The following is a 25,012-nucleotide window of genomic DNA, read 5'->3' on the forward strand; positions in this document are numbered from 1 at the left end:
AATTTATCTTTCTCCTCCCTCCAATCACAATCAGCGTATGGGATATTGTGATTCCGATTTAACTAAACAGTAAACATTTAAGCTGCTGCAATTAATGTTAAAAGATCATCATAATACTTTCCGAATTTGGTGATCTGATAATGTAAAATATAAAGAGTTTTAACATTTTGGAGCACCAAAGAACAGTGTTTTGATCTGTTGTCAAAAACAGCAGAATAATTGCATGCAACAAGAAGAAAAGGACGAGCACTGAAAGCTGTGTTTCCTCTTCCTCCCCTGTTTTCCACTTCCGCTTCCACTTCCACTTCCGGCCATCCATGGCGGAAGTGGAAGGTGGGCATGCCTCCCACCTTCCCTGTTCCTCACGCGATTGCCAATATTCTTCGTCAATTGTGGTAAGCTTCAATCAGTTATCCGAAAAAAAAAATCCATTTTTTTATATTTTGCGCTGTCTAAATCCCATCTTTGGTAAGTGTTCGTTCGATCTTCTATAAAAGGATGCTTTCTTGGATTACGTCCCGTGCCACTTCGCCGCCATGGCTTCCCCTCTCCTTTGTTCTTTGCTCCTGTTTTTTCTTCTTCTCTCCACCAACGTCAGCGGTCACCGCCACCATGCGCATCATCGGCGAGCGCCGGTTCGCCCCGGCAATGGAGGGGATGCTTCTGGTGCCAATGTTTCTGCGGCCATCAACCTGGCCTGCCGCGCCTCCCGCTTCCCGGATCTCTGCGAGTCCGCCCTCTCCTCTCTCTCTCCCTCCCTTCCTCCCAACCCCTCCGCTGCCGACCTCATTCTCGCCGCCCTCGCCGCTTCCTCGGACCGCACAAAGACCGCCCGCACCACCGCCGAGGACATCCTCGGAGCCTCCGCCTCGGACCTCAACCGCACCGCTGCCGCCCGAAACTGCCTCGAATTTCTCTACCTCGCTGACCACCGCGTCGGGGTCGCCTCCTCGGCCCTCTCCGCCGGCGACCTCCCCGGCGCCCGCCTCTTCACGGGTGCCGTCGCGCTTCACCAGTACGACTGCTGGTCGGCCTACAAGTACGTCAACGACACCCAGCAGGTAGCCGACGCCATGGCTTTCCTCTCCGACCTCGCCAACCTCACCAGCAGCGCCGCCTCCATGATCGCCGCCCTGCAGCGCTACGGCGCCAACACCTGGCTGTGGGCCCCGCCGCAGACGGAGAGGGACGGGTACTGGCCGGACGTCGCGGCCGCTTCGCCGCAGCCGGAGGTGTTCGGCGCGGGCGGCCCTGGGAGTTGGTTCTCGGGGGATCCGGACGCGACGGTATGCAAAGACGGCGGTGAGGGGTGCGACTTCACGACGGTGCAGTCGGCGGTGGACGCTGCGCCGGTGAACTCCGAGCGGCGGCACGTGATCTACATAAAGGAAGGGGTGTACGAGGAAACGGTGAGGGTGCCGCTGGAGAAGCCCAATCTGGCGTTCGTGGGAGATGGCATGGGCAAGACCGTCATCACCGGCTCCCTCAACGCAGACACCCCCGGCGTCTCCACCTACAACACAGCCACCGTCGGTGAGCAAAACGTCAAATACTTTTACAAATTCTATCTTACTGTCAAATATTTCTATCTAAATTTAAAATACCAGTTCTATTCTTTATAAATTGCAGGTGTTCTTGGCGATGGCTTCATGGCGCGCGACCTGACCTTCGAGAACACGGCCGGGCCGGACGCCCACCAGGCGGTGGCCTTCCGGTCCGACAGCGACCAATCGATCCTGGAATCCGTCGAGTTCCTCGGCCACCAAGACACTCTCTACGCCCACTCCCTCCGCCAGTTCTACAACGCCTGCCGCATCGCCGGCACCGTCGACTTCATCTTCGGCAACTCCGCAACCGTCTTCCACGACTGCCTCCTCGTCATCCTCCCCCGGCAGCTCAAACCGGAGAAGGGGGAGTCCAACACCGTGACCGCCCACGGCCGGACCGACCCGGCGCAGCCCACCGGGTTCGTGTTCGAGCGGTGCACCGTCAACGGCAGCGAGGAGTACATGAGGCTGTACCGGTCCAATCCGGCGGTCCACCGGGTGTACCTGGGTCGGCCGTGGAAGGAGTACTCGAGGACGGTGTTCATCGACTCGTACCTGACGGAGATCGTGAGGCCGGAGGGGTGGATGCCATGGAAGGGTGACTTCGCGTTGGTAACGCTCTACTACGGGGAGTCTGGCAGCGACGGGCCGGGGGCAAATGTGACTGCGAGAGTGCCGTGGAGCAGCCAGATTCCGGCGGAGCATTTGGGAGTGTACTCTGTTGAGAACTTCATACAGGGGAATCGATGGGATCATAGCAAAGATCTAAGAAAATTCTAATACCAAGTAGATGTGAGCATGTCTTTGAGCTCCTTTTAAAATTTCAACTAAATAAAATTGAAAAAGGCAGAGGGAATGAACCATCAAGCATATGATTATTCGTGAAAATAATCAAATACAGTGTGAGGGTATAACAAAGAGTTGTCCTCCTTGTAGTGAAGTAGGAAATAACATTTGATGCAGAAATAACAAGGGTTCTTTGGAGCCCACTTATCGTCAACTGTCATCTTTGTTGCGATATATATTTCACAGACTGAGCATTTCCTGTAGTGTGGTCGCAGTTGAAAGGTAAGGAGTGGGTATTCTGCCCGATTCTGAACATCTTCGGGATGGATCAGTCTCATGTCTCTGATCACTATGCTGTGCCTGCAGTTGCCCTGATCAAATCCAACAAACTAGTGAGAATGCAACTAAAGAACCAGGAAGATTATGGTATATCTGGAGCAATTAACTCAGAGTGATATTGCATGTCGATGAAAAATGCCTCATAAATTCGATCATGCACCGAAATGATAATAAATAACAAAAACAATATAACCGAATTGTGTAGCAGACCTCATAAACATAAAATGGAGGAAATTAAAGAGAGAGAAGCAATGTTAATTAGTTTAATTATACAACAAGTTTAGAAGGTGGGTCTAGTTGACGTGTGATAGAAGGTCTAGCTCGTCAGGAATTTGTAGCTATTTATGTTATGGGATTCACTATTCCGTTTAAAACAAAAAACCAACTAAACTAGGATCTTCAGTTTGATTTAGCTCTCATTGAGTTAGTTTATTTTGATCCGAATATAAGTGGAAGTCCTGTCCTGCTCTAGTTTAAGTTATGTCAAAGTCATTTTTTTTGCATTTCATCATAAGGCTGAGGGCTTGTTATGAACTAAAGATTAGTTCCCTTGAGTATGCTGACCCAGTATTGAACTGTTTTGGAAAAAGTGATAGTAAGCTATAGCTTATGTATCTATAGTTTAAGTGTCATATTGCCTTAGTGGTCGAGTGGCTGCAGTCTGAAGATGATGCTTCCTAATATACTGAGATATTTGTATTAGTTTTATCTGCCAACAACTACCATTTACTGCAAAAGAAAGAGCATTTAGATTAATCATGCCATTATGGTTTTTCTTAATATGTTACCGACCTACTTGTGTGTTTTAACTTCTCAGCTATATATTCCAAATGTATTGGTCACTGACCTACACATCTGTATCCAACGTTCACAAGGGCCAGTAGTATAGTGGTTACATAGGTAGCACAACATGCATATTAAAAGGTACATATCAAACAATTGGCAGTATAGAATGCAAATCAATCAGATGTATTGTACAGATCATAAGGCAAGAAACAGTTTGGTTTCAGTTGACACAGGGAAAAATTACCCATCTGCCAATAGACCAAATTGAAACCAAAGCCAAATAGGCCAAATCAGAACAACTTGATAATCATGCATTGTTCCTATAAGCCTGAGCATCAAGGAGACGGATGCAGCTTCCTGTCACAAGCAGCAGTGTTGAACCCTAATTGCTTATTGCATGCCTCCCTCATTTGGAGACATCCTCTCTCTCTCTCTCTCTCTCTCTCTCTCTCTCTATCTCTCTATTTCATTGATTTGATCGTGCAAGGAACAATCTCTCACTCTCACTATCTCACGCAAAGGAAGAAGACAGGAGAAGAGGAATCTCAACAGTAGCAGCCCCCTTTTCTCAATTAAATATAAAATTGGAGAAAACAAGACAGACTCAAGCCCAAAAACAAACAAATCAATAAAACTTTAATTACACCAGTGAGCACTCATCGTAAAACCTAATTAATCTTTGTTCATTCAACTTCAAACTAAAACGAATTTAGACATAGCAATTACAGTATTAAATTGAGTAATTATTTCAAAATTTTGCCGGTAAATAGGTCAAGTGGGAGGACATAAAGGTGGCATTGGTCAAAAACTAAGCAGGCATGACCAATCCAACATTAGATCAGCACTAATATTGTTATGTTTTAGCTAGAGATTGGAACAAGTAGAAAAACCAAAATGTTGAACCTCAGTATGAAATTGTGAATTTTTAGAAACAAATGAAGGGGCATGAACATCTCAAAACTAAAAAGAGAAAGTTGAAGTTTTTGGTATTGATCCAATATATAATATGTCAATTAAAAATGCGCAAAGTGGCTTGTGCACTCACACTCCTTTCCAAGATGTGGATAAAAGAAAGTCCTGATAAATATTGAACAACTTACTGTGGATATCACAATAGATGAAAGAAAACATTGCGCACCTGGTGGCAATAGAGATAACCAGAACCCAATCTGAATCCTCCGAGATCAGAAAATGTAGTCTTATGCATATCAACAGATCTAAAATTGGGTAAGCTAGACACTTTCATGTCCCCTAAAAGCTTCTTTTGTTTTTCCTTCAGCCCACCAGACAAAATGTAATCCCATTTCTCAACTGCCTCGTGATTGTTATTCTTGAGCCAATCAAATATAGGTTTGCTATAGTCAATAGAAGAAGGATCCTTCAAATCATTGCAAAAGGTATCCTGCATGAAGGCCAACCTCTATATACTCAACCACTGTATAAAATCAGGAATAGAACAAATCAGAGATAGGGAAAGGTGTTACTTCAATTAGGAAATATCCACAATTATCATGCATCCCTGCTGAATCCATCAACTTATTGGTCAAACAATATATATGATTCTTCAATTCTGAAAGGGTTTGGCTCCCCAAAACTAAAAATTCTTGGTTCTGCATGACATTTCAGTGTTTATTAGCAGTATTCTAGTGACCATGGAAGTCTTAAACTATATAAGCAGAACACACAGCTAAAAGAACATAGAAAAAATGCAAAACTTTTTGAAATTGAAATTTTATGATGAAATTATCTGCTACGTCAAAAAATGCTTTACAGAAACATTGTTTACGAGTTATTGCAACTGTCATGCCATAAAATCCACATTTCTGAAATTTTAAACATTTACTGTAGGGAGTACCATCACTTCTAATGCTAAGAACCATATAAAAGACACTCATTTTTACCTTTCTCCATTTATATTTATTGTCGTATATTTCCAGACAAAGAACCATCTCAGGAAACTGCACTGGAACATGTTCTTGTGATTTGACAGATTTTACCTGTCCAAAACAATGCACAAACAAATTCAGAAAAATGCCTAAACAAAAATATGAAATTGATAATTTATTTAAGAAAAACATTTAACTAATCCATTGGCAACAATAATAGACCCTGAACCAATGTGTTCACTGACATATTCTAACTGTGCTATTGATAGTTTGAGCTTTTCTTTCATGGTTCTATTATAGCAAAAAATTATGCTTAATTTTGATGTTGGCTTATAACTGATATTACATGACACTAATCAGGATCATAAACCAATCTGCAATGTTGGGTTGTTTACCATAATGACTGATTACAAGGAACAAAGGATCACGAATGAAGATTAAGATACCCAACTTTGAAATGTACAATAAACAATAGAACAGAGAATCACGACAAGAACATTAACCCCAATTTGACATGTTGGATTGTGTACCACAGTTTCCAAAACAAGGAAGAATCACAAATCAAGAGGAGGTGCTTGGATTATGCTTGCAATACCAACATAATAAGAAGTCTAGAGTCTGCACTAGCTCTAGACAATGACTGACCAACGAAAATGACAATTGTTGTATGATCAAAAGAAAATCAAATAAATAGGTATACTTTTGCAATCAGATGACCGAACAATACCTCAAACTAAGAAAAGAAAATTTAAGAAAAGGTTTGTCTTTCTTTAAAAAAAGATGCAGTGCCATACATCCTACAAGTTAACACAGTAAGATAAATTGTTTGGAGCCAAACCTTGACAGGGCGTGATATGAACCTCAAGGACTTCATCTTCTTAAGTTTCTGTGAGGATGAAACTGTTCCTTCAGGAAGCTTTGAGTTGCCACTGCATAAACAAAACTCAAGATGAAAAGAATAATGTAAGGAATAGAAAAACTTTGATATTGTTTTTTATCTAATCTATACTACCCTATTGTCAACCACTAGAGCTACCATCAAGTGCACAACTCATTGACAATCCTCTGAGAGCATTCATTCCTCATAAAGTGGACACTTTTAGCTTCATTCTACTTAAACATGAAATATGGTATTAAAATGGACGTCTGTGGAGGAACAATACCATGAAATTTTGAATAAAATTCATATGAAAATTACATAGCTGATGGCTTCTTTTGAGTTACTTAAATATAAGGCTGACATTTTCCAAACAATTACTACAATAGTACCAGTTGTTTCCTATTGACCTTCATTTCAGATGTTACAGAAGATCTAATTTTTTTTCTGCAAAACATAAGAGTATATGTGTCTCTATATTGGCTAATATGTATAAGTCATCAATCATTATGACTACTTGAAGTGTCTACGCCTATTAGGCAATCTACATACATGTTGAAACACCGTGAAATCCTTCCAAGTTGCAAGTGAACTATTCTTCTATAGGAGCATAAAAGACACTGTTCATCTTCATAATTCATATACTTTCTCAACACAAAAGTATTCATGAAAAGGCAGGATGGTAATGAAAGAGATGTGCTTACCTAAACAAAGGTAGTCATCCATTAAAGATCAAGATGCTAAAAAGGTGGCAAGCTTACCTAAATGAGTGCAATTTGGCTGCTAGCTTATCCTCATCCTGCCTTTGCTTTATCTTTGCAAGTTCATCCACTTTTGTAAAAAAATTTCCCTGAGGAAATTAGTGTCCTTTTAAAGGTTCCAAGCCAAATAAAATTGAAAACAAACTAAAAATATTCAAGGAAATAAATATTCCAAAAATGAGTCAATGAAAATACGAAATAAACAAAATTACAAACTAGAAAAGAAACCAAATTAGATAAAGTTATACTAAAATTATCCTACACTCTCAACAAGGTAACCCCCAATTTAAAGAAACTTTAAATAACTTAGCAAGATCTACCACTTTTACAAAATCTAATTTTAAAAAACAAGTTCCTAAAGCATAAGTTAGATTTTTTTGAAATTGTTAGAAAATAATTTGAATTGATATTATAGTTTCCTCATGATTATTTAAACCATCATTTAATAATAAGTTTATAATAGTCATAATATTTCTCATAATTATTTAAACCAAATTTAATAATAAGTTTATAATAGTCATAATTTTTTTGTAATCAATTAAAAAATATCATATTTGCAAATTTCTATGGAAAGTGATTGAAAATTATAACTCTGGAATTTATTATACTGAATAGTTGATTGTGTTAGATAACTGTTTTAGTTACTTTTATTGACCATGTATTTAAATCATTGTTAACCCTCATAATTATTCACTTTGACTAAACCCATGATGGATCCTATTTAATAATCCTAATCTCCAACTAATGAGCACAACAATCTCGGATTTGAGCAAAGTTCTTCCTAATTTTCGTAAGGGGTGCAAATTTTATTACTGTTTAACATAATTCTTTTCAATATGATTTCACAATATTTTGTTGGATGTTAGCATGAAATTGATATTTATCTTATAATCGTCAATTAGTAGGTATAATTATTGAATCTGAAGTTACCATGTTGCATGGTGGATCTAACATCTTATAGTTTATTATTAATTATGTCTATCTCTAATCTTGAATCTTTAAAGTTAATATAACATCATAAAAACTTTCTAACATATACTAAATAGTATTAAATTTATGATCTGTTCAGATATACTAATATCCTCACTGGTGGGATCCTCTCCAACTGCCACCCAAAACATCACAACACCTCCACCATGACTCCTCTTTGAATTAGAATGACAATTGCCTCGGCCCAATTAAGATATGACCTACATTGCTCATAATTTAAATGGTATGGATGGGACAAAAAATAGCTCGTATTGTCGGGCAAGGCAAGTATGAAATTGAATTTTTATAATCCACCTAATCCTATATAAATTTAGTTACAATTTATACATTTTATACTAATAATACAAATTTTATTTTAGATTTTATTGACCCACCCCTAATTTGATCTACACAAGAAGTAGGGTGAGGCAAGGATAGGGTAGAAAAAAATCATCACATGCGTCCCCTTCATTTCCTACACAGAGCAACAATGGAAATTGAAAGCCCCACGCTACCCCATCTCGTTCCATTGCCATTTGACACACCCCAAACACATTGACATCTCCAATTGCCAACTCTCACCCACACCTCGTTTCTTTGGCAGAGGACTTTTCCTCTCACCTTCCACATAAGTCACCAATTGTTATGGATGGCACTTCAAGCCCCTTCAATAGTGACATATATATGCAGTAATTGAACAAAAATGCCTTGAAACTCGCACCCTTCCAGAGAAAAGTTTTCTCTCCAAATGAATAAATCAAGCATAAAAGACATCATGTAATGTTTATACTAAAAGTTAAAATAATCCATGAACAAAGATAGACAATAATAAAAAATTATAAGATGTTAGATTCAACAATATGATATCAATATAGCTCAAATTCAATAATTTTACCTTAATAATTTATAAATCAGATATCAATAAATCAAGCTCAAGTATCCAACAAAAAAAAAAGTAAAAAACATAAAGAAAGAGTTATATAAACAATAATAAAATATGAAAAACGTAAAGGTGATGGGGAAGAACCCACCCCAAATCTTATATTGATTTGTTCTCCAAAAAAATTACCTAGTTGTAATTATTTATATTAGTTAGCAATGAGGTTACATAACCTTTTTCTAGGCAATACTACTTATCAGTGTCACTAATTTGTTGATGATAAATTTACAAATTTTAGCAGATTATATAAAGAGATTTATGTTCATCAGATGCTAGTGGGAAAGGTATAGATTTAGCTGACTTTGAACTTATATAGATGTTTTCCTTAATATCTGTTATGCAATTATTGTTGAGCTTTGTGCGAAAGAAAAAAGATTGCCATATGATGGATGGATTATCAAAACGAAGATATGGATCTTAAGTGGTGGGCATTGTGACGTGCTGGTTTAGTACTACATGATCACTTGCAGACTAATGAAGGAGATTTATAAACTTAGATGAATGAACCACAGTTAATTTCAATTTAAGCATTTTGGATCAAAGGTTAGGCCTAGTTAGTTAATAGTTCGCTTCACTCATTTGGCAGGATGTAACAGAAAAACTAGGTCAATCCAGATTTATCCTGCTTCAAAATGGATACCTTGTCTGTTGTGCAGTATTATGCACACAACAGATTTTCACCATATAATAGTTGATATAGAACAACCAAAGGAACATAATTTAAAGTTTAAACTTAGTACTGGAAATTTAATGGAAAATGACCAAGCACATATATCAAACTACAAAGAAAATTGATCAACATACCTCTAGATCAGTAGCTCGAGAATCTCTATCAAAGCACCTTCCTCTTTTTGTTCCTTTCTTCTTTTTAACTTTTTTACCCAAAACATTGGACTCATGTGCCAAAGTATGAGAACCATTTGATATTATAGAGTGCTCCAAATTTATGCATTCAGATATAGAGTTTGTCAAACAAACATTTTCCTTCTCTGAGATACAACGATCTACCACTCTACAACACAAGCATAACTCAAGTAAATAACAGTATATGAAACAAAATTGAAACAGAGGAAAATTGAGTTCACATTTTCAAAGAATCAACAAAGCTCCTACAACAATATGTTATTTATTACTTCCATATCGGAGGTGATATTTGAATTGAAATTTTTATGAGGCAAATAATATAACGACTTAGAAATAAGTGAATAAGTTAACATTGATGCAACAAAGTTATCCCATTCAGATATGAAACAAATTCGAGGGAAAAAAACAGACAAGTTGAAGATCAATCAAGCACCAAGGATCCATCAGATGACAATCAAAGAGGGAGGTGAAGAGAAATGGTTCTCACTTCTCACTGTTATTTGAAGAAATTTGAGAATGGAATGGATTGAGTCTCCACTAGTTTGGAAAGTAAACTTAGGCTCTATTTAAAAAATGAAAAAGAAAATAGAAACATTCCAGATACACCCAGCTATTCTGTTCAAGCTTCAATACTTAGGCCAGTCAATGTTTTATACCAAATCCAATAAAACCCAAACAAATTAGATATTCTGGGCAAAACTCAAGCCCAACCTTACTAGCTAGGAATGAAACAGAACTGATGCAATCCAAGTAGGATCTTGAATATTTCATCTATTAATAAAAAGAAGAAGAAAAAAGAGGGAAAACTCATTGCAGCAAGATGACGCATTGCATTTTTTAGACAAAACCAGATCTTATATGTATAATTTTCAAATCTCCTCAGTTGTGGATGAGTGAGGGCTAAGTAGAATTATTCTTTTAAGCACTGCTACTTTTAAAAAGGGAACTTCTTCTCTTCACCATTTCTCTCCTTTCTCCTTCATTTCTTTTTCTCTTAATTCTATATCTCTCTATTTGGTTTTTCTTTTATTTTTCATTTTATCAAATAATCAAGCCTAACGAAGGGGTATCATTTGGACTACAGCCCCAAATGTAATTGCAGAATTGAATGGTTCTGGGGACTCCAGGATTGCAGAAGAATGATAGTGCAGTTTTTGGATTATATTTTATTGCTTTGATTGCACATGGACCAAAATACCATGCCTTGTTTTGTGGTAAAAAGAATGACTTTAAAGTAAACTTACATATCATCTGAGCACTCCAGGTACAGTTGTGAATCGTCAAGGCAAGCAACATCCTGAAATCACTCATAAATGACGTGAACCGTTGTTGAAAACAATAGCATTAGCTTAGCACTCAAAAAGAACAGGAAGGCGCACCTCCACATCATCCTTAAGAGCTTTCTCGACCAATTCTTCCTCCGTAAGAACCTTCAGCTCATCAACCCTAACACGAGCAAACTATGTCATCGGTACCATAAAACAGTCAAACCGGAACCAAGGGGAAAAAATAACTTTCAACTCCCATCTTACGAGAGCTCATCCTCAAAATTGCATTCGCCCGTCGACACCAACTCAGACTGCAAGCTCTGTCGATCGCGGTAATAGATCAGAAGAAAAAAAAAAGGAAAATTAAGAAGCCGGAAGCAAGTAGAGCTGACGAAACCGAGAATAACCTGGAGTTCATTGAGGACGTCGGCCTTGAAATCAGAGACCGACGTTAGCTGGCCAACAATGCCAGGAACAAAGATGGGACCACCGCGGGCAAAAGGTAGGCGGCTGACATGATCCTGGAGCCGCAATTCCTCCGCCGCCTCCATCACGTCCGATTCCGCGTCGTCTTCCACCAGTGTACGATATCTATCTAAGTACGGGCGCAGACGAACTGGATCGACCACCGGTTGTTCGGTGGATGGCGTGAGCCGCGTAGTGGGTAGGCCACTCCGCTGCTGCTACGATGGAAAAACCCGAACAGCGAAGAGGGCTCGCGTGAAGGCCAGAAGGTGCCTCAGAGAGTCGCAGCGAGGGAAGCCGCAGTGACAGCCGGCGGCAAAGCGAGGTGTTTAGGGCAGCAATTGGGGCGCGAGGATGGAGGGGAAGAGGGACGAGCCCGTAGATTAATAGAAATTGTGTATATATATAGTTTTAAAGGAAATTTCAAAATGCTCCCAAAGTTGGAAATTTGAAGATTTTTTTTTTTTGAATTGTTTTAAAAATAAAGTAACTAATTTTTATATATTGAATTTTATTTAAAAAAATCTCTTGATAAAAAGGCAAAATTGATCCTTCTTTTTAGAAACAGATATATTTTAATTATCCTCCTAAATAAAATCTCCAACATTGTGAATTAATCTTTCTGTTAACTAAAAATAAAGGATCATATTAAAAAGGTTATTCATATGAAAGAAAACATTTTAAAACAAGCGCGTCGACAGCAGGATTCGAACCTGCGCAGGCAAAGCCCAACAGATTTCGAGTATGTCTCCTTAACCACTCGGACATATCGACCCTTGTGAATACAGAGGCAGATTATTTATTTAAATATCTAAAAACTCGGTGGCACAAGCCCTCTCGATGGAGGGCTTCCCAGAATATGATTTAAGTGATTATTTAAAATTTTAATTTAAGAATTATGGTAACTGATCTAATTAAAATAAAAAAAATTAATTTCTAATTAATTGAATAAAAAATGGATGTTGAGGTGGCAAACGATCATCATATTTTCATTTGGTCACAAACCATATCAAATCTGAGACAGAATATTGTCACGATCTGTAATCGCTCTTTTTATTCCAGATCTGTGGTAAGGAAGGAGGGCCACCATATAATTGCACAATAGATTAGTAAGCTTCTTTAGTTCCATTATCAAGCACTGATTCAATCTGCCTTTTCCCTCCATGGTAACTTCATTTCTTCTGTTACCAACCACTTGCTCATTTACAGTTATGAGAAGGTCCTGAACCCTGTGGGTTTCAGAGCTGTCTACATTGAAGACAATGAGACAGCAGTTGAGAAACGCAAGGTGTGCTCTATGCACTGTGTGATAAACAACCTGCAAACTATGATGCACTATGTCCATATAGAACATCGCGATCTTCCTAGTGTGAAGATTTTTCAACTACCTTCTGGAATTGCTCTGATTATAGACAACTGAACTGGCTGGTTCTACTTTTCAGGGAAGGGAGAAGCTTGGCAGGTGGAAGCAGACAAGTGTCCAAAGTTTTTATAGTACTTGAAGCATCATCTTGAGACTTTTAGGTTTGTTTTGATGCCTGTGTTGGGTTAGATGAAGATACAATTAAGAGAATGTTTATTCGACTTCATCTTATTTAACTTCCTTAATTATTTGATCCTTCAAAGCAGTCATCCATCATCGCATGGCTTATTAAGCTTTTCTATTTCACTCTTCAGTTCTTATTATTTGGTGTTACGTAAATAATTATCTTAGACAATATATTTATCCTCGACTGCAAAAAATTTGAGAATAAAAGAGATTTAAACGCTTATGGAAATGAGACAAGAAAAAAAAAAACTATCAGATGGAAAATTGTTGTTCATTATCTCTAATACACAGATTAATTTGTTCTTTAAAGTCACTTTTCGACAATAACTTCTTTGTTAATTATTTTTCTAAAACATCCAATAATTTTTTAAAAAATACCACAAAACCGCCAGTGAACGGTCAATGTTTTTAAAAATACCACAATAATAATTCATGTCACACGTGCCATGTGCCAAAGAAGGGTTAGAAAATCATTCCGCTCCACCACCGCGAACCGACTGCTAGGGTTTTTCTCCACCACCTCCGGCTATCTGCTCCGACGCCGCCGCCGCGCCCGTCTCTTCCCACTCTCTCTCGTCTTCCGTGCGCCTTTTTTTTTCTCGCTTGGAGATGTCGAAGTCATGTAAAGGTCTGGCGATGGAGCTCGTCAAGTGCCTCAGCGAGTCTGACTGCGTGAAGGTGTGTAAAACTTCAAATTTGATCCGAAATTTCCTCGCGTTGTTGAATAAAAATATCGTCTTTCTTGTGTTTTTCACCAATCGGTCTTCAGAGGAAGGACGGGGGTGGGGTGGGTGGGTTGGGAAGTATTATCAAAGCGTTAGAGATCGTGCTTGAATCCATAGGGAGAGGAATTTGACATTTATTTTCGGTTCTCGTAAAGCGTGTTAAGAAATGTAGCGCCTTTCTGGTTCGCAATGAATGATTTCGGAGGTAAAGTTTACTTTAGCCCGGCGTGAATAATTGATGTACATACATGATATATAGCACACTGCGAATTGGGGGGATGAAATTTGGAACATGTTGTTGCCCCGTACAACTGGCTTTCTTCAATCCAATTGTCAAAATGATAATAAATAGTCCAATTGTAGGATAGGGTAAGAGTTATTCTTGAATGTGTTCCTTTTTTGACTAATTTTAGTGGTAGAGGAGCTCCACCTTGCAGTTTGTAGTCTGAAGATATCTAGACGAGATGATGAAATCACTTCTCTTTTTTTCCTTCGAGAGAAGGAAATGTTAATTTTCTTTTAGACTAAAGACAAATTTGATGATGCAAAACTCATGCACCTAAGGTTTAGATATCCGATATCATATTATTTTTATCACAATTTCAAGATGCATTACATTCTTGCTGCTTTTTATTGCCACCGCTAATCTATAAGAGATGTTTAGGGACCTAATTACTGTTAAGAAACTTTAGCCTTTAGAATTGCCCATGATGAATTGGTAAAGTTAGAGAAAATAAGGAGATAATTTACTATAAAGTATTATCAAAGATGAGTGGAATATTTTGTTACAGAAGTTAAAAGTGAAACCAAGGAAAATTCTTTTAATCATATCCGAGCATTCATACAGGTAGGACCTTTCAAAAGTGCTGAATGACAGGATAAGATCCATTTTTGCTCATCCAGTATTATCGAGAAATTTATCTACTTTTATGGAATATGCATAGTTTGGCTGGAAATTTATCTACTCTTCTAGATTGCTGCATGCAGCAGCATTTTACTAACACATGCACAAACTGAGAAACTAGTCAAATTATATGCTATTTTGAACACTCCTGTTGACCTAAATTATGTTGTATCATGTCCATTCAAGGAGCGTAGGTCTTGTGACAGCGATGGTTACAAATGGAGAAATATCCAAGGTTTTATCCTAGGGATGTTTGGTCATATATAGTTCTACAATATATCTATAATGGATGGTTTGATGAAATTGTGTAAATGTTAAGTCTACCAACTACATCTGTCATCAAAATAACTGTTCATTTGGCATGTTTTTGGGAAATTGTTTAATTTTCAATATATAAAAGTATTTTATTTCTGTGATGGAATGTATTTGCATCATATTAGATATTCTTAGGAAGCAAATTTTGGTTTTTGATGCACATTCTATAGCATTTTAATATATCTAAAATTGGTCTGGACATACTGAGACTTATCTGTATGATTACTGTTACAATCTGGATCATCATTTACCTAGGCAATTGAACAACTTAAGGAAAGCCATCACTACCAGACGGCTTCTCAACAATTTTTTTTGAAATCATATATCTTTTGTCTGTTTTTTGACTCTTTAGATTTCTGCATCAATTTCCATATGTCTCCTCCTGGAAGGATTTCTGCATAGAAATTTCAGCTTCATTGCAAACGGTTTCTCACTAAATTTCTGCATATCTTTTGACTCTTTAAATATCTGCGTCAACCTTGTATGCCCGCTATTTTCCTTTCCTTTCTCTTCTCTTAGTTAATGCAATGTTTCTTCTGCCTCACCATGTAGGAGCTTCAATTCCTTCACATAATACTTGCCTTTACTTCTTCGCTCAAAACTACATTCTGTGATGATTGATTGCCAGATTATCTCTTTATTAGGATTCTAAAAGCTTTCTAACTTTTCGCTAAAGCTAAAGGAGTAGGACCAGTTGAGCTTCAAGAAACTGAACATTAAATGTTTAAAAGAGAATCATCTGTAGTTCATCAATCAGAGTCTTATATGCTTAATGTAGTTCTCACTACCCTCATTAAATGTTTATAGGTAATGAATTTTTTTCCGTAATCCACAAATACACCATGACTTACAAAGGTTACAAATTATTTACAGTCATTGGATGTTCAATTTCGTCATAAATCTCTTGTTTAGCTTGTATGTTGAACTCATGTAATACATGGTTTTCTGGTGGATATCCATTTAATTCTCAGCAACTTGTAGAAATGCCTTTGTATTAGCAATAAATGGCCTATGTTTGTCACTGGCATTACCATTCTTAACCGAGACCAAGAAGGATGACATTGATGGTTTTCATTTTAGGGGACTTATTTAACTTTCAATAAACACATTATACATGAACAACGCGATATATAAGCTTCTTATTAGCTCAAGCATTTATGCTCATTTGCCTTGAACTTGTCAGGTGGATAAGCGATCTTACAGGGAATGTGCTGGGGAAAAGGCTCCTTCAATATCAAGTGAATGCGTAGGACTTAGGGAGACATACTTCAACTGCAAGAGGGGCCAGGCATGGAATAACAAATCCCTGTCACTTTTTTAATGCTTCAAAACTTCAAACTGTAAATCATGCATCAATGATTTATTTCAGAAAATATTGATTTATACAAAACTTTCCCATTATGCTTCAACTAGTAATATTAGACCGGACTCCTGTCTTTTAACTTTTAGGTTGGGTTATGCATCTTGATTGAACTTGCTTGAAGATTGTTTTGTTGTTCATTTTTTTTTCTAATTTAAATGCAGTAATTTGGGAGCATTGGTTGCTAATTGATAGAAGAACCTGCTTCTTTCTGATTTTATGATCAAAATGAATGGGTTATAGAACTCATGTTAACATTTACTTGTATAATAGTTTGTCTTTGATACTTATGAATTTTAAGTTTATTTTTATTATTTGTTTTCTAATTTCAGGTTGACATGAGAACACGGATACGTGGCAACAAAGGTTACTAGATCGAACTCATTAGACATTACACAAGCTAAATGTCTGGTTTGTTGTTTTCTCCGGATGTAAACTGCTGGATGAGAAAACTAAACGAATCTGCCAATCATTTTTGATGAAGATTTCTTTGGTTTTGTAAAGAAGTTTGTGTTTCTTCTACTTAAGCAGCTAATGAATTTGCCATAGCCAAAAAGTAATAATCTGTATGATTTTCACACACCATCATACAAATGGGCCTTTGTTGTTTAGGTGCATTTTATGCGATTAAAAAACTTGTAAAGTGTTGTGTGCCCAATTGTTTCGTATCTGACAGTGGTGTGGCTGAGATAGATTCTTAACTCCAAAACCTTCAGTTATAATAATTTATTTCTAACTATTTTAACTTTATTTTAAGAGAGGTGGCATGATGGAAAAAAAAACGAAACGACGTTATGAAGGACGCATTTAAAGTTACTTAATTTTTAAAGGACATATTTATTTCTGATTATACCTATTTCATTTTTCAGTTTTAAATTAAAGAAAAAATTGATTTTCTTTATTTAAACTGAATCAAATCAAATAAAAATTAATTATTTGAGTTTCATATAAAAGTTATCTTAAAAATATCATCTTCTAAATGTATTCATAATTTTTATAAAAAATAAATATTTTAATAAAAAATACAATAATAAAAAAGAACGTTAATAAAAATAAAAAAAAAAAAAATATTTTTATTATTTTTTATCTTTTTTAAATGCTCAATTACGAGAGGAAGTAAATCAAAATTAAATAAAAAAAATTAAATAAATAAATTTATTATGGTACTATTTTGATTAAATAATCATCATTTTGGTACTGATTTCATCAAAATACTATCTTTTTAATGCTGATTTCTTACAACCAACACCATCTTAATATTGGATTCCAACTATCAGTAGTATTGTTATTCGTAGATAGAATCAATGAAATTTATTAATCTCACAAATGATAGTGTTGATTTCTAAGGATTAACATCATTGTATTATTGTTATTCAAATATCAATGTGAACTAAATCTCATAAAATGGTGGTATTGATTTTTAATGATCAACACTACTATAGTCATGTTATTATTCGGATATCAAAATCAAAGTTTGAAATATTAAAAATCTTTTGATCACGGTTGGGAATACTTTCAAACTGTAACTTAAGGCACATTTAGATTTAGGACACTAAATAAACATATTAGATTTGGAATGAATCCGAGCAAAACTTGTTAGGTCAATCAATGGATTTTTATTGAAATCTATCAGTAGACCTAAAAGATTTAGATTTCTAAAAAATTAACATATATTAAAAAATGATAGTGTATAGAAAACATTTATAGTGTGAAATTCTAATTCTTAGACCTCCTACAAGAACTTATGAGATCGTGCCAATAGTTTTAAAGTCTAAAATTTTAAAAACCTTTTAAACACTACTAGGAATGCCTTTAAACTAATAACTTAGGACACATTTGAACTCCGAGATATTATAGAAACCTATTGGACTTAGAATGAGTCCAATTAGATTTTGTTAGGTCTATCAATGAGTTTTAATCTAAATTTATTGATAGACCTAAAAAATTTGAATGTCTGAAAAATTGATATGTATTAGAAGAGGATAGTATATGAAAAATATTTATGATGTAGATTTCTAATTCTGATACCCTATAAAAAATGTAGGGAATACTTTAATTTAACGTTGAAAGATAAAAAGGAAAAATATAATCGAAAATAAATATGCCTTTGGTAATTCTAAAATTAAATGCATCCGTTGAGAATTACATAATTTAATTTTAAGTACCCTTCGATCAATTATCGAAAAGAAAATGTTAATTACTTAACTATTATTAAAATGAAGTAATTCTTCTTTTAGCACAAAAGGAACTTAAAACAAACAAGAGGCTCATGTGTATAGAGAACTAATGCATTAAAAAATGAAGAAAAAGGAGAGAGAAACCTTTGCAGCAAGAAAGATCATAAAAAACAACCTTTGCAGCAAGAAAGATCACATAAAAAACACACTAATCTATAATCCAAAACTGACAAACAGTTAAAGTATTCTGCAGGATCCATACATGCATGCTCAAATTAAAGAAAGTATATAATATATGTGTATATATAATTAATGTGCTTGGCTCCTTGCATGCCACCCACAATAGCCAAGCATGCCATGGAGCTTGATCTACATCATGTGTGGCATACAGGGAGCCAGGCACCATTACATAACTAATCTACTAACCAACTCTTCACCTGTTCTCCTCCTCTGAAAGCTTCTGATTACTTTGATCTCAACACAGCAGCAGCAGCTAACAGAGGAAGGAAGAAAAGGAAGAAGAAAGAGCGAATTTGTCTTCCTGCTCTTCCACCAAAGAAAATTAATAGAAAGAATAAGTAACACTTAGCAAATTCCATGACAGGGAGAGAAAAAGAGAAAGAAGACAGTGAAAGTGAATGAAGCCGATCGAAGCTTTATGCTTTATAATAATTTATATTACAGGTGTAGGCCTCATCTTATATAATGCATGTATTTTATCTATGAAAAGTAAATAAACAATAATTAATTTATAATAAGTTTGATATATATACATGACCAAGGTTCAACTTACACTTGTCGTTCTCAGTCGAAGGGAAGACAAAGGCAAGTTTGTCTTGGATTACTTGGAAGAACATGAGATTCTTAGGGGATTTTTAAACTAAAAATATTATAAATTTATATGCCAACCAATGAAAATTAAAAGAAAATAACTGCAAATACATACTTTAATCTATAGAGTTTAGATTATCAGTCCATCAACTTTCTATTATATTAATGTTTGTCGATCTGATTCATAGCCCCGGCCAGTCAAATTGGAGTTGGTGGCCTCGATTGATTATGTTGTCATTGCATTCAGATCTCCCTTGACCTATTTAGAACTTCTGACCTCATTCATTTACTTCAAGTTTAAGGCAGATGTTCTCTTACCAACTTAATCACCTCTGAAAATGATGAATATTATGGGGAATTTAGTCTTCTTATTTTGATAAGTACTGTTTAGGCACATTTTAACTGTGTTTTACATCATAATTTCGCTTTACAAATGCTATATTTGGAGGAGTAGTAGGTGGAAAGTATTTGACAACCAGGTAACTCAACCAACCAGTGTGGAAATGGAGAGGATTAGGTACACCTCCCAAAAGACAGGTAACAGAAACAATAAATAAATAGAGACAAATCTTCAGGTTAAATTTTGCTTTCCTTGCAAATAAAAGATGTTAAAGAACATTTTGCTTTATGTAATAAACAAGGACAATCTGTTCTGTTCTTTGTTGGTAGTTCAGGTATCAAAGTCGATGCATGGACTAGCTAGAAGGTCCATCTTGTGTCTCCTTCAGACGTTCAGCTTTGCTTTAACTCTAAATTCCCTGCACTTTTTTGTATTTAATTTCAAGGAATAATACAGCATTACAACTGTGGAAATCCTGGTACATCATGCATCAGATGAAACATGCACTTGATGCATTGTATTGTTTGAGAAAGGAGTACATTGGAAAAGGAGAAGAAAATCTGTGATTAGATAACTATAATTCTGCTGAATATTTTAGAAAACCAGGCTACAAGTTGTGGAATTTGACCTTTGCACTCTCCTTTGTTGACCTTTGTAGTGGAAGATAGACGTGCAGAAAAGTCAGATATATATGTTTCAGCAATATCGCACTGTCGTGGACATATCAAGATTTTACCGACAAGTCGAAGGTGATCATGTAGCAACATCTGCAAGCTAAGTAGATTTTTAACAGAAAAACGAAGAGATTGCTGGCTTATGATAAAATATCTTTTTCTTCTTCTTCTTCTTGTCACGCTAATGCCTTCTAAAGTCGAAGTAGTTGATGCATTTCTAACTGCTGTCTTGGACATGATGACACTGAATTCCAATCAAATGCCTTTTGTTTATCAGGCCAAGAAAAAATTAAAACTTTACTTACAATCCTCTTTTCCTTTACCTCTTCATTCCCTAAGTTAACTTAAATTTTCTCCCTCTTCTCTTTTTGCTTCCTCTCTTTTCTCTCCTTTCTCTTTTCTTCCTCTTCTGCCTAGTAAACAAAGCCTAAATCGTGATAAAAAATTGAATTAATCAGGTTTTTAGTTTTCTTTTGTTGTGCTTTATCTATTTTCTCAATCAATCAGCTTCTTTTGTTTTTTCTAAACAGTCTTTAAATCAAAATATTCGACGGCTTATATCTAAGCATGATTAAGTATAATATGTTGGGATGCAATCAAAATTCTGCATTAAAAATACATCAAAAAAATATTAAAATTATAAGATGAAGATATCTATATTAATATAAAATTTTGTGAGTAAAATCTAAAAAATAAAATCATACACAATAGTTAAGCCTTTATTGCCTTAAATATGATTAAGCAGATTATGAAAATCACATCATTTATGTTTATTTCTAAACAATTTAAATAGATAAAAAAATAAATAAAATAATTTATTTTTATCTTAAATGAAGTAAATAGAAAAAATTATCTCTATTATCCTCTATAAATATTTATTTTTCTTCATTCATCTTTCAAAATAAACAGTAGATAAGGAATTATTTTGCTTGCCTTATATAAAGTTATTCTATCCGATCAAAATAATATACTTTTAAAAATATTATATTGCTAAAAATTTGTTCAACATCTGAATTTATCATTAATTATGTAATAATTATTAGAAAGGAATATATATATAGAGAGAGGGAAGAAAGTGGGAAAAAAAAGATATATAAATTAATTACGTTTGCTATTTTACAAAATAAAAAAGATTAAAAAGAAAAGAAACGGCTCCCAGTAATACGACGTCATCGTCCCACAACCCTTGAAGTTCTTCTGCTGCTCTGTCCCTCAACCCTTCAAGCTCTTCTGCCGTCCTCACTCCTCTCGTCTTCGCCGTGGATGAAGAATACGGCGTCATCGTTCCCGGCACCAGGCTCAAGGAGTGCATACTTAGTGGCCTTCTTCGTCGATGGCCTTAAGGTCTACTCTCGCCCCTCTCCCTCTTTGCTTGATCCTATAGATCCCATCGAGTGCGTACTTTCTTATGTTTTTTTTTTCTGTTTCGATCTTGTTATCGCTTATTAAGTTGTTAGGAAGCAGTTGCAGTGATTAAAACTCGAGCTTGGATTCTCGTAGTTTTGATTGATCTTCGTTTCTGATTGAAGAAGATGGTTTTCCCTCTTTTGTTTGCATGTAATGCTTGGCGATGTTTGATTGTTTAGTTCGACATGAGTCGAAAAATTGGGTTTTGATTGGTTATGCTGAGTGGGTGCTTTATTTCCAGTGATCGGGACTTCATTTACTCGTTCGACTTAATAGCTCAAGTGAAAATTTGGGCCGTATTAGTAGATTTAGCACATATGCTGGTGATTCTTTGCTTGTTTTACGTAGATGATTTTGGTTTACTTTTTCTGAGGCCAATCGTATGATCAGTACGGGCTTTGCCGTGCCCCTGATTTTGAATTGAGTAAGACATGAAGTGAAGTTGTGATAATTTGTATCATTGGCATGTTTATTCGGTAAATTAATATGGCACTATGTAACTCGAAAGTCTTACCCTGCTTGGTGTCAAGTTTGACATAAACCAAATTATCTAATAATATCCCAAATGGTCATGTACTTTTCATCTTCAATAGAATTGTTTGGATTTTTTTTTTGTATAATTCTATGTTGAGAATGTTGAATGGACATAAGCAGCCATGCTCTCTTTCAAAAAGCTACCATTGATGCTTTTCATAATAGAATGAAGCGGCCTCCTGCCTGAATAATTAGATCACATGAATTATCTTTACATATTTCTGGCAAACTTTTCTGTGCCACATTGAGTTCATGTCATGAATGAAATGTTGTATTTTGCTAATGATTTTCATTGTTCCTTTTAATGCTGATTTAGCTTTTTACATGGGAAAGTCTGTCTTTTTTTTTTGATGACCGACTGAAAGGGAGCCTTAATGCAATGGTAATGTTGTTGTAGTGTGAACTTTATGATCATGGGTTTGAGTCACGAAAACAACCTCTTGCAATACATGATAAGGCTGCGTACAATAGACCCGACCCTTCCTCGGGGTCCCGTATTGGCGGGAGCTTCTTACATGTCCTTTGTTCTCTTTCTCACAACATCTTCTTCCTCTTTATTTCCCTTACTCTCTCACTTTAATTTATCGATGCTAGAAGTTTGAACTCTTTAGAAGCAATTACTGATGAATGCTGTGTGATCTGAAAGCTAACTTGTGAATTGTATTGTACATCTAGTTAATGATGGCCAATGGTATTCTGGCACACACACTTATACATACCGATGTCACAAAATATCTCTCTTTCAAAGCTGTCGATGGTAACTACGTCTTTAATAAAGGAAAGGTATGCCCTCCCATTTTTGCTATTTACTTTGTGGTGCTTCTAGTCTATCACAGTTATTGACTTGTGGTAATGCTGACACCAATTTTTGCAGTTCTGTTTTGATTGGAATAGATCTACAAGGTCCCTGCTACTGATATAGAGGCACTGAAATTTCCATTAATGGGATTTTTTGAGAAGCACTGAGCTCAGAAATTCATCATCTATGTCCAAAACTATGATGAAACTGATCCAAAAACTCATGAAGGATTTGACCTTACTAAAATGACTACAAAGGAACTTATTTTGTGCATATCATGTTATTGTTGATTGAATTGGATTCCATACTAGGAACTTGCTTGCGAAATTTCATGACATGCTTACTCACAAAGTGCACATAGTCTTTTCATGTATTATTATGTACTAATCATTTACTTTTCTTCTTAGCTGTCCTGCCAAAATTTTGTAGTCAAACAGATGCCTGCAAAGACTATAACTGTCTTAGATCCAATTAGCTGGTTTGGTTTTTAAGGGAAAATAAAACTAGGTAGATATCTGCTCTGCTGCTATCATTCTGTATTCTTGCTGCACTAGTGACTAACTTTCTATGTGGTTTTAGAAAATATGGTTTGGATGACAACACAATTGACTTCATTGGCCATGCCTTGGCTCTTCATAGAGATGATTGATATCTATATGAACCTGAATTTGATACTGTGAAGAGGATGAAGGTAGATACTTTCTGCACCAACCTTAGAAATCCTTACCGTATCCAATCAATTTTTGGCGAACCAATTTGTGGTAGTGGGACCTTTATTATTTCCAATATTAATTAATTGTGTATAAGTAAATGTTATGGTGTAATGCTTATGTTTTTTGTCAAACTTTCTACTTACACATTAGTGGAATCGACTGTTATGACTAGTTTATAATGGGGTAAATTTTATTTGAACTCTAATGTGTAATTTTTTGTCGGATGTTTACTGAAATAATTTCACTTAATTTGAACCAGGCATAACATCCACCATATGGTTTGAGGCTTTGAGCAGCAACCAAACACTAGGAGGTTCAGAGAAAGTTCATTTTCATCTACATATACTCTTTAGTTCCTTGAAAATGCTAAAGTTTTTGACCTATCAATTGAGAAAAATACTAAACTTACCAACCAATTTCAAGTACTCATTCATGTTCTTGTTTAGAAATAAGAAACAAGGAATAATAATTATCAGGCCACTTGTTTCCTTATATCAGTTATGTTGACGTGATGTGGTTCTGGTTTTAATCTTGGTCTCTTTCTGAGGTAGCTGTATGCAGAACCCCTAGCTCGATTCCAAGGAGGTTCAGCATATATCTACCCCTTATACGAATTAGGAGAGCTACCTCCGGTTAATCATTCATTTCTCAGTTACACTGAAGAATATTTTTCTTGTACTACTCAGCTTTTGTTAGGATTACAGGCTTTTGCACGCCTTAGTGCTGCTGTTTAGGGTGGGGCATACACGTTAAATAAACCAGAATGCAAGGTATCCTTTGAATGACTGTATGCTTATGATGTTGGGATACAATCAAAGTCCCACATTGGAAATACATAGAAAAGATCCTGGGATTATAAGATGGAGATATCTATATTGGTATGAGGCTTTTTGAGTAAAACCCAAAAACAAAACCATAAGGGCTTGGACCCAAAGTGGATAATATCATACCATTTTGGAAAAAACTTGTAGAGTAACTTCAGAAGGGGAAACAGCTCGAGTAACTTCAGAAGGGGAAACAGCTCGGTGCAATAAAGTTGTCTGGGATCCTTCCTACTTACCGAACAAGGTAAAATCTCTGGTTTCTTTATTATTGAAATATGAAATATATCTTCAATAAGGACTGTAATTATGATAACAATGGCAAAGAGTTTTTTTCTTGGATAAAAATTGCTATTAGACTTCTGTGTCCCTGTT

General features: G+C 36.0%; 3 protein-coding genes, 1 long non-coding RNA gene and 1 other non-coding gene across 7 annotated transcripts; 3 read left to right on the top strand and 2 right to left on the bottom strand.

Moving 5' to 3' along the window:
* The first annotated feature begins 226 nt into the window (after window positions 1-226).
* LOC141824114 (putative pectinesterase/pectinesterase inhibitor 51) lies at window positions 227-2,515 on the top strand. 2 transcript variants are annotated; one of them, XM_074711349.1, is made up of 3 exons: window positions 227-395; window positions 498-1,533; window positions 1,630-2,515. In XM_074711349.1, the coding sequence occupies exons 1-3, from the start codon at window positions 318-320 to the stop codon at window positions 2,325-2,327; spliced, it is 1,812 nt and encodes a 603-aa protein (XP_074567450.1). In that variant the 5' UTR covers window positions 227-317; the 3' UTR covers window positions 2,328-2,515. The 2 variants fall into 2 exon arrangements, with proteins under 2 accessions (XP_074567450.1, XP_074567451.1); XM_074711350.1 differs by having other exon boundaries at window positions 327-395; window positions 474-1,533.
* On the bottom strand, window positions 2,399-11,829 carry LOC141824115 (snRNA-activating protein complex subunit). Its single transcript, XM_074711351.1, has 11 exons — window positions 11,431-11,829; window positions 11,288-11,343; window positions 11,135-11,201; window positions 11,000-11,052; window positions 9,696-9,903; window positions 6,983-7,071; window positions 6,183-6,273; window positions 5,360-5,455; window positions 4,943-5,068; window positions 4,597-4,860; window positions 2,399-2,704 (listed from the first exon to the last, which is right to left on the bottom strand). The coding sequence occupies exons 1-11, from the start codon at window positions 11,572-11,574 to the stop codon at window positions 2,423-2,425; spliced, it is 1,476 nt and encodes a 491-aa protein (XP_074567452.1). The 5' UTR covers window positions 11,575-11,829; the 3' UTR covers window positions 2,399-2,422.
* Window positions 11,830-12,180: 351 nt separating this feature from the next.
* TRNAS-CGA (transfer RNA serine (anticodon CGA)) lies at window positions 12,181-12,262 on the bottom strand. Its single transcript has one exon. It is a non-coding gene; the product is annotated as a tRNA-Ser (tRNA).
* A 1,235-nt stretch (window positions 12,263-13,497) lies between these two features.
* LOC141824116 (uncharacterized) lies at window positions 13,498-16,974 on the top strand. The gene is made up of 3 exons (XM_074711352.1): window positions 13,498-13,715; window positions 16,165-16,269; window positions 16,674-16,974. The coding sequence occupies exons 1-3, from the start codon at window positions 13,647-13,649 to the stop codon at window positions 16,713-16,715; spliced, it is 216 nt and encodes a 71-aa protein (XP_074567453.1). The 5' UTR covers window positions 13,498-13,646; the 3' UTR covers window positions 16,716-16,974.
* A 4,580-nt stretch (window positions 16,975-21,554) lies between these two features.
* Window positions 21,555-24,880, top strand: LOC141823343 (uncharacterized). 2 transcript variants are annotated; one of them, XR_012601400.1, is made up of 5 exons: window positions 21,555-21,707; window positions 22,980-23,087; window positions 23,179-23,610; window positions 23,683-23,794; window positions 24,076-24,880. It is a non-coding gene; the product is annotated as an uncharacterized LOC141823343 (long non-coding RNA). The 2 variants fall into 2 exon arrangements; XR_012601399.1 differs by having other exon boundaries at window positions 23,683-24,880.
* Window positions 24,881-25,012: the final 132 nt, after the last annotated feature.

Source organism: Curcuma longa, chromosome 3 (genome assembly GCF_044706935.1).
Source record: "Curcuma longa cultivar G26 ecotype Majalengka, Jawa Barat chromosome 3, ITB_CL_G26_1.1, whole genome shotgun sequence".
NCBI lineage: Eukaryota > Viridiplantae > Streptophyta > Magnoliopsida > Zingiberales > Zingiberaceae > Curcuma > Curcuma longa.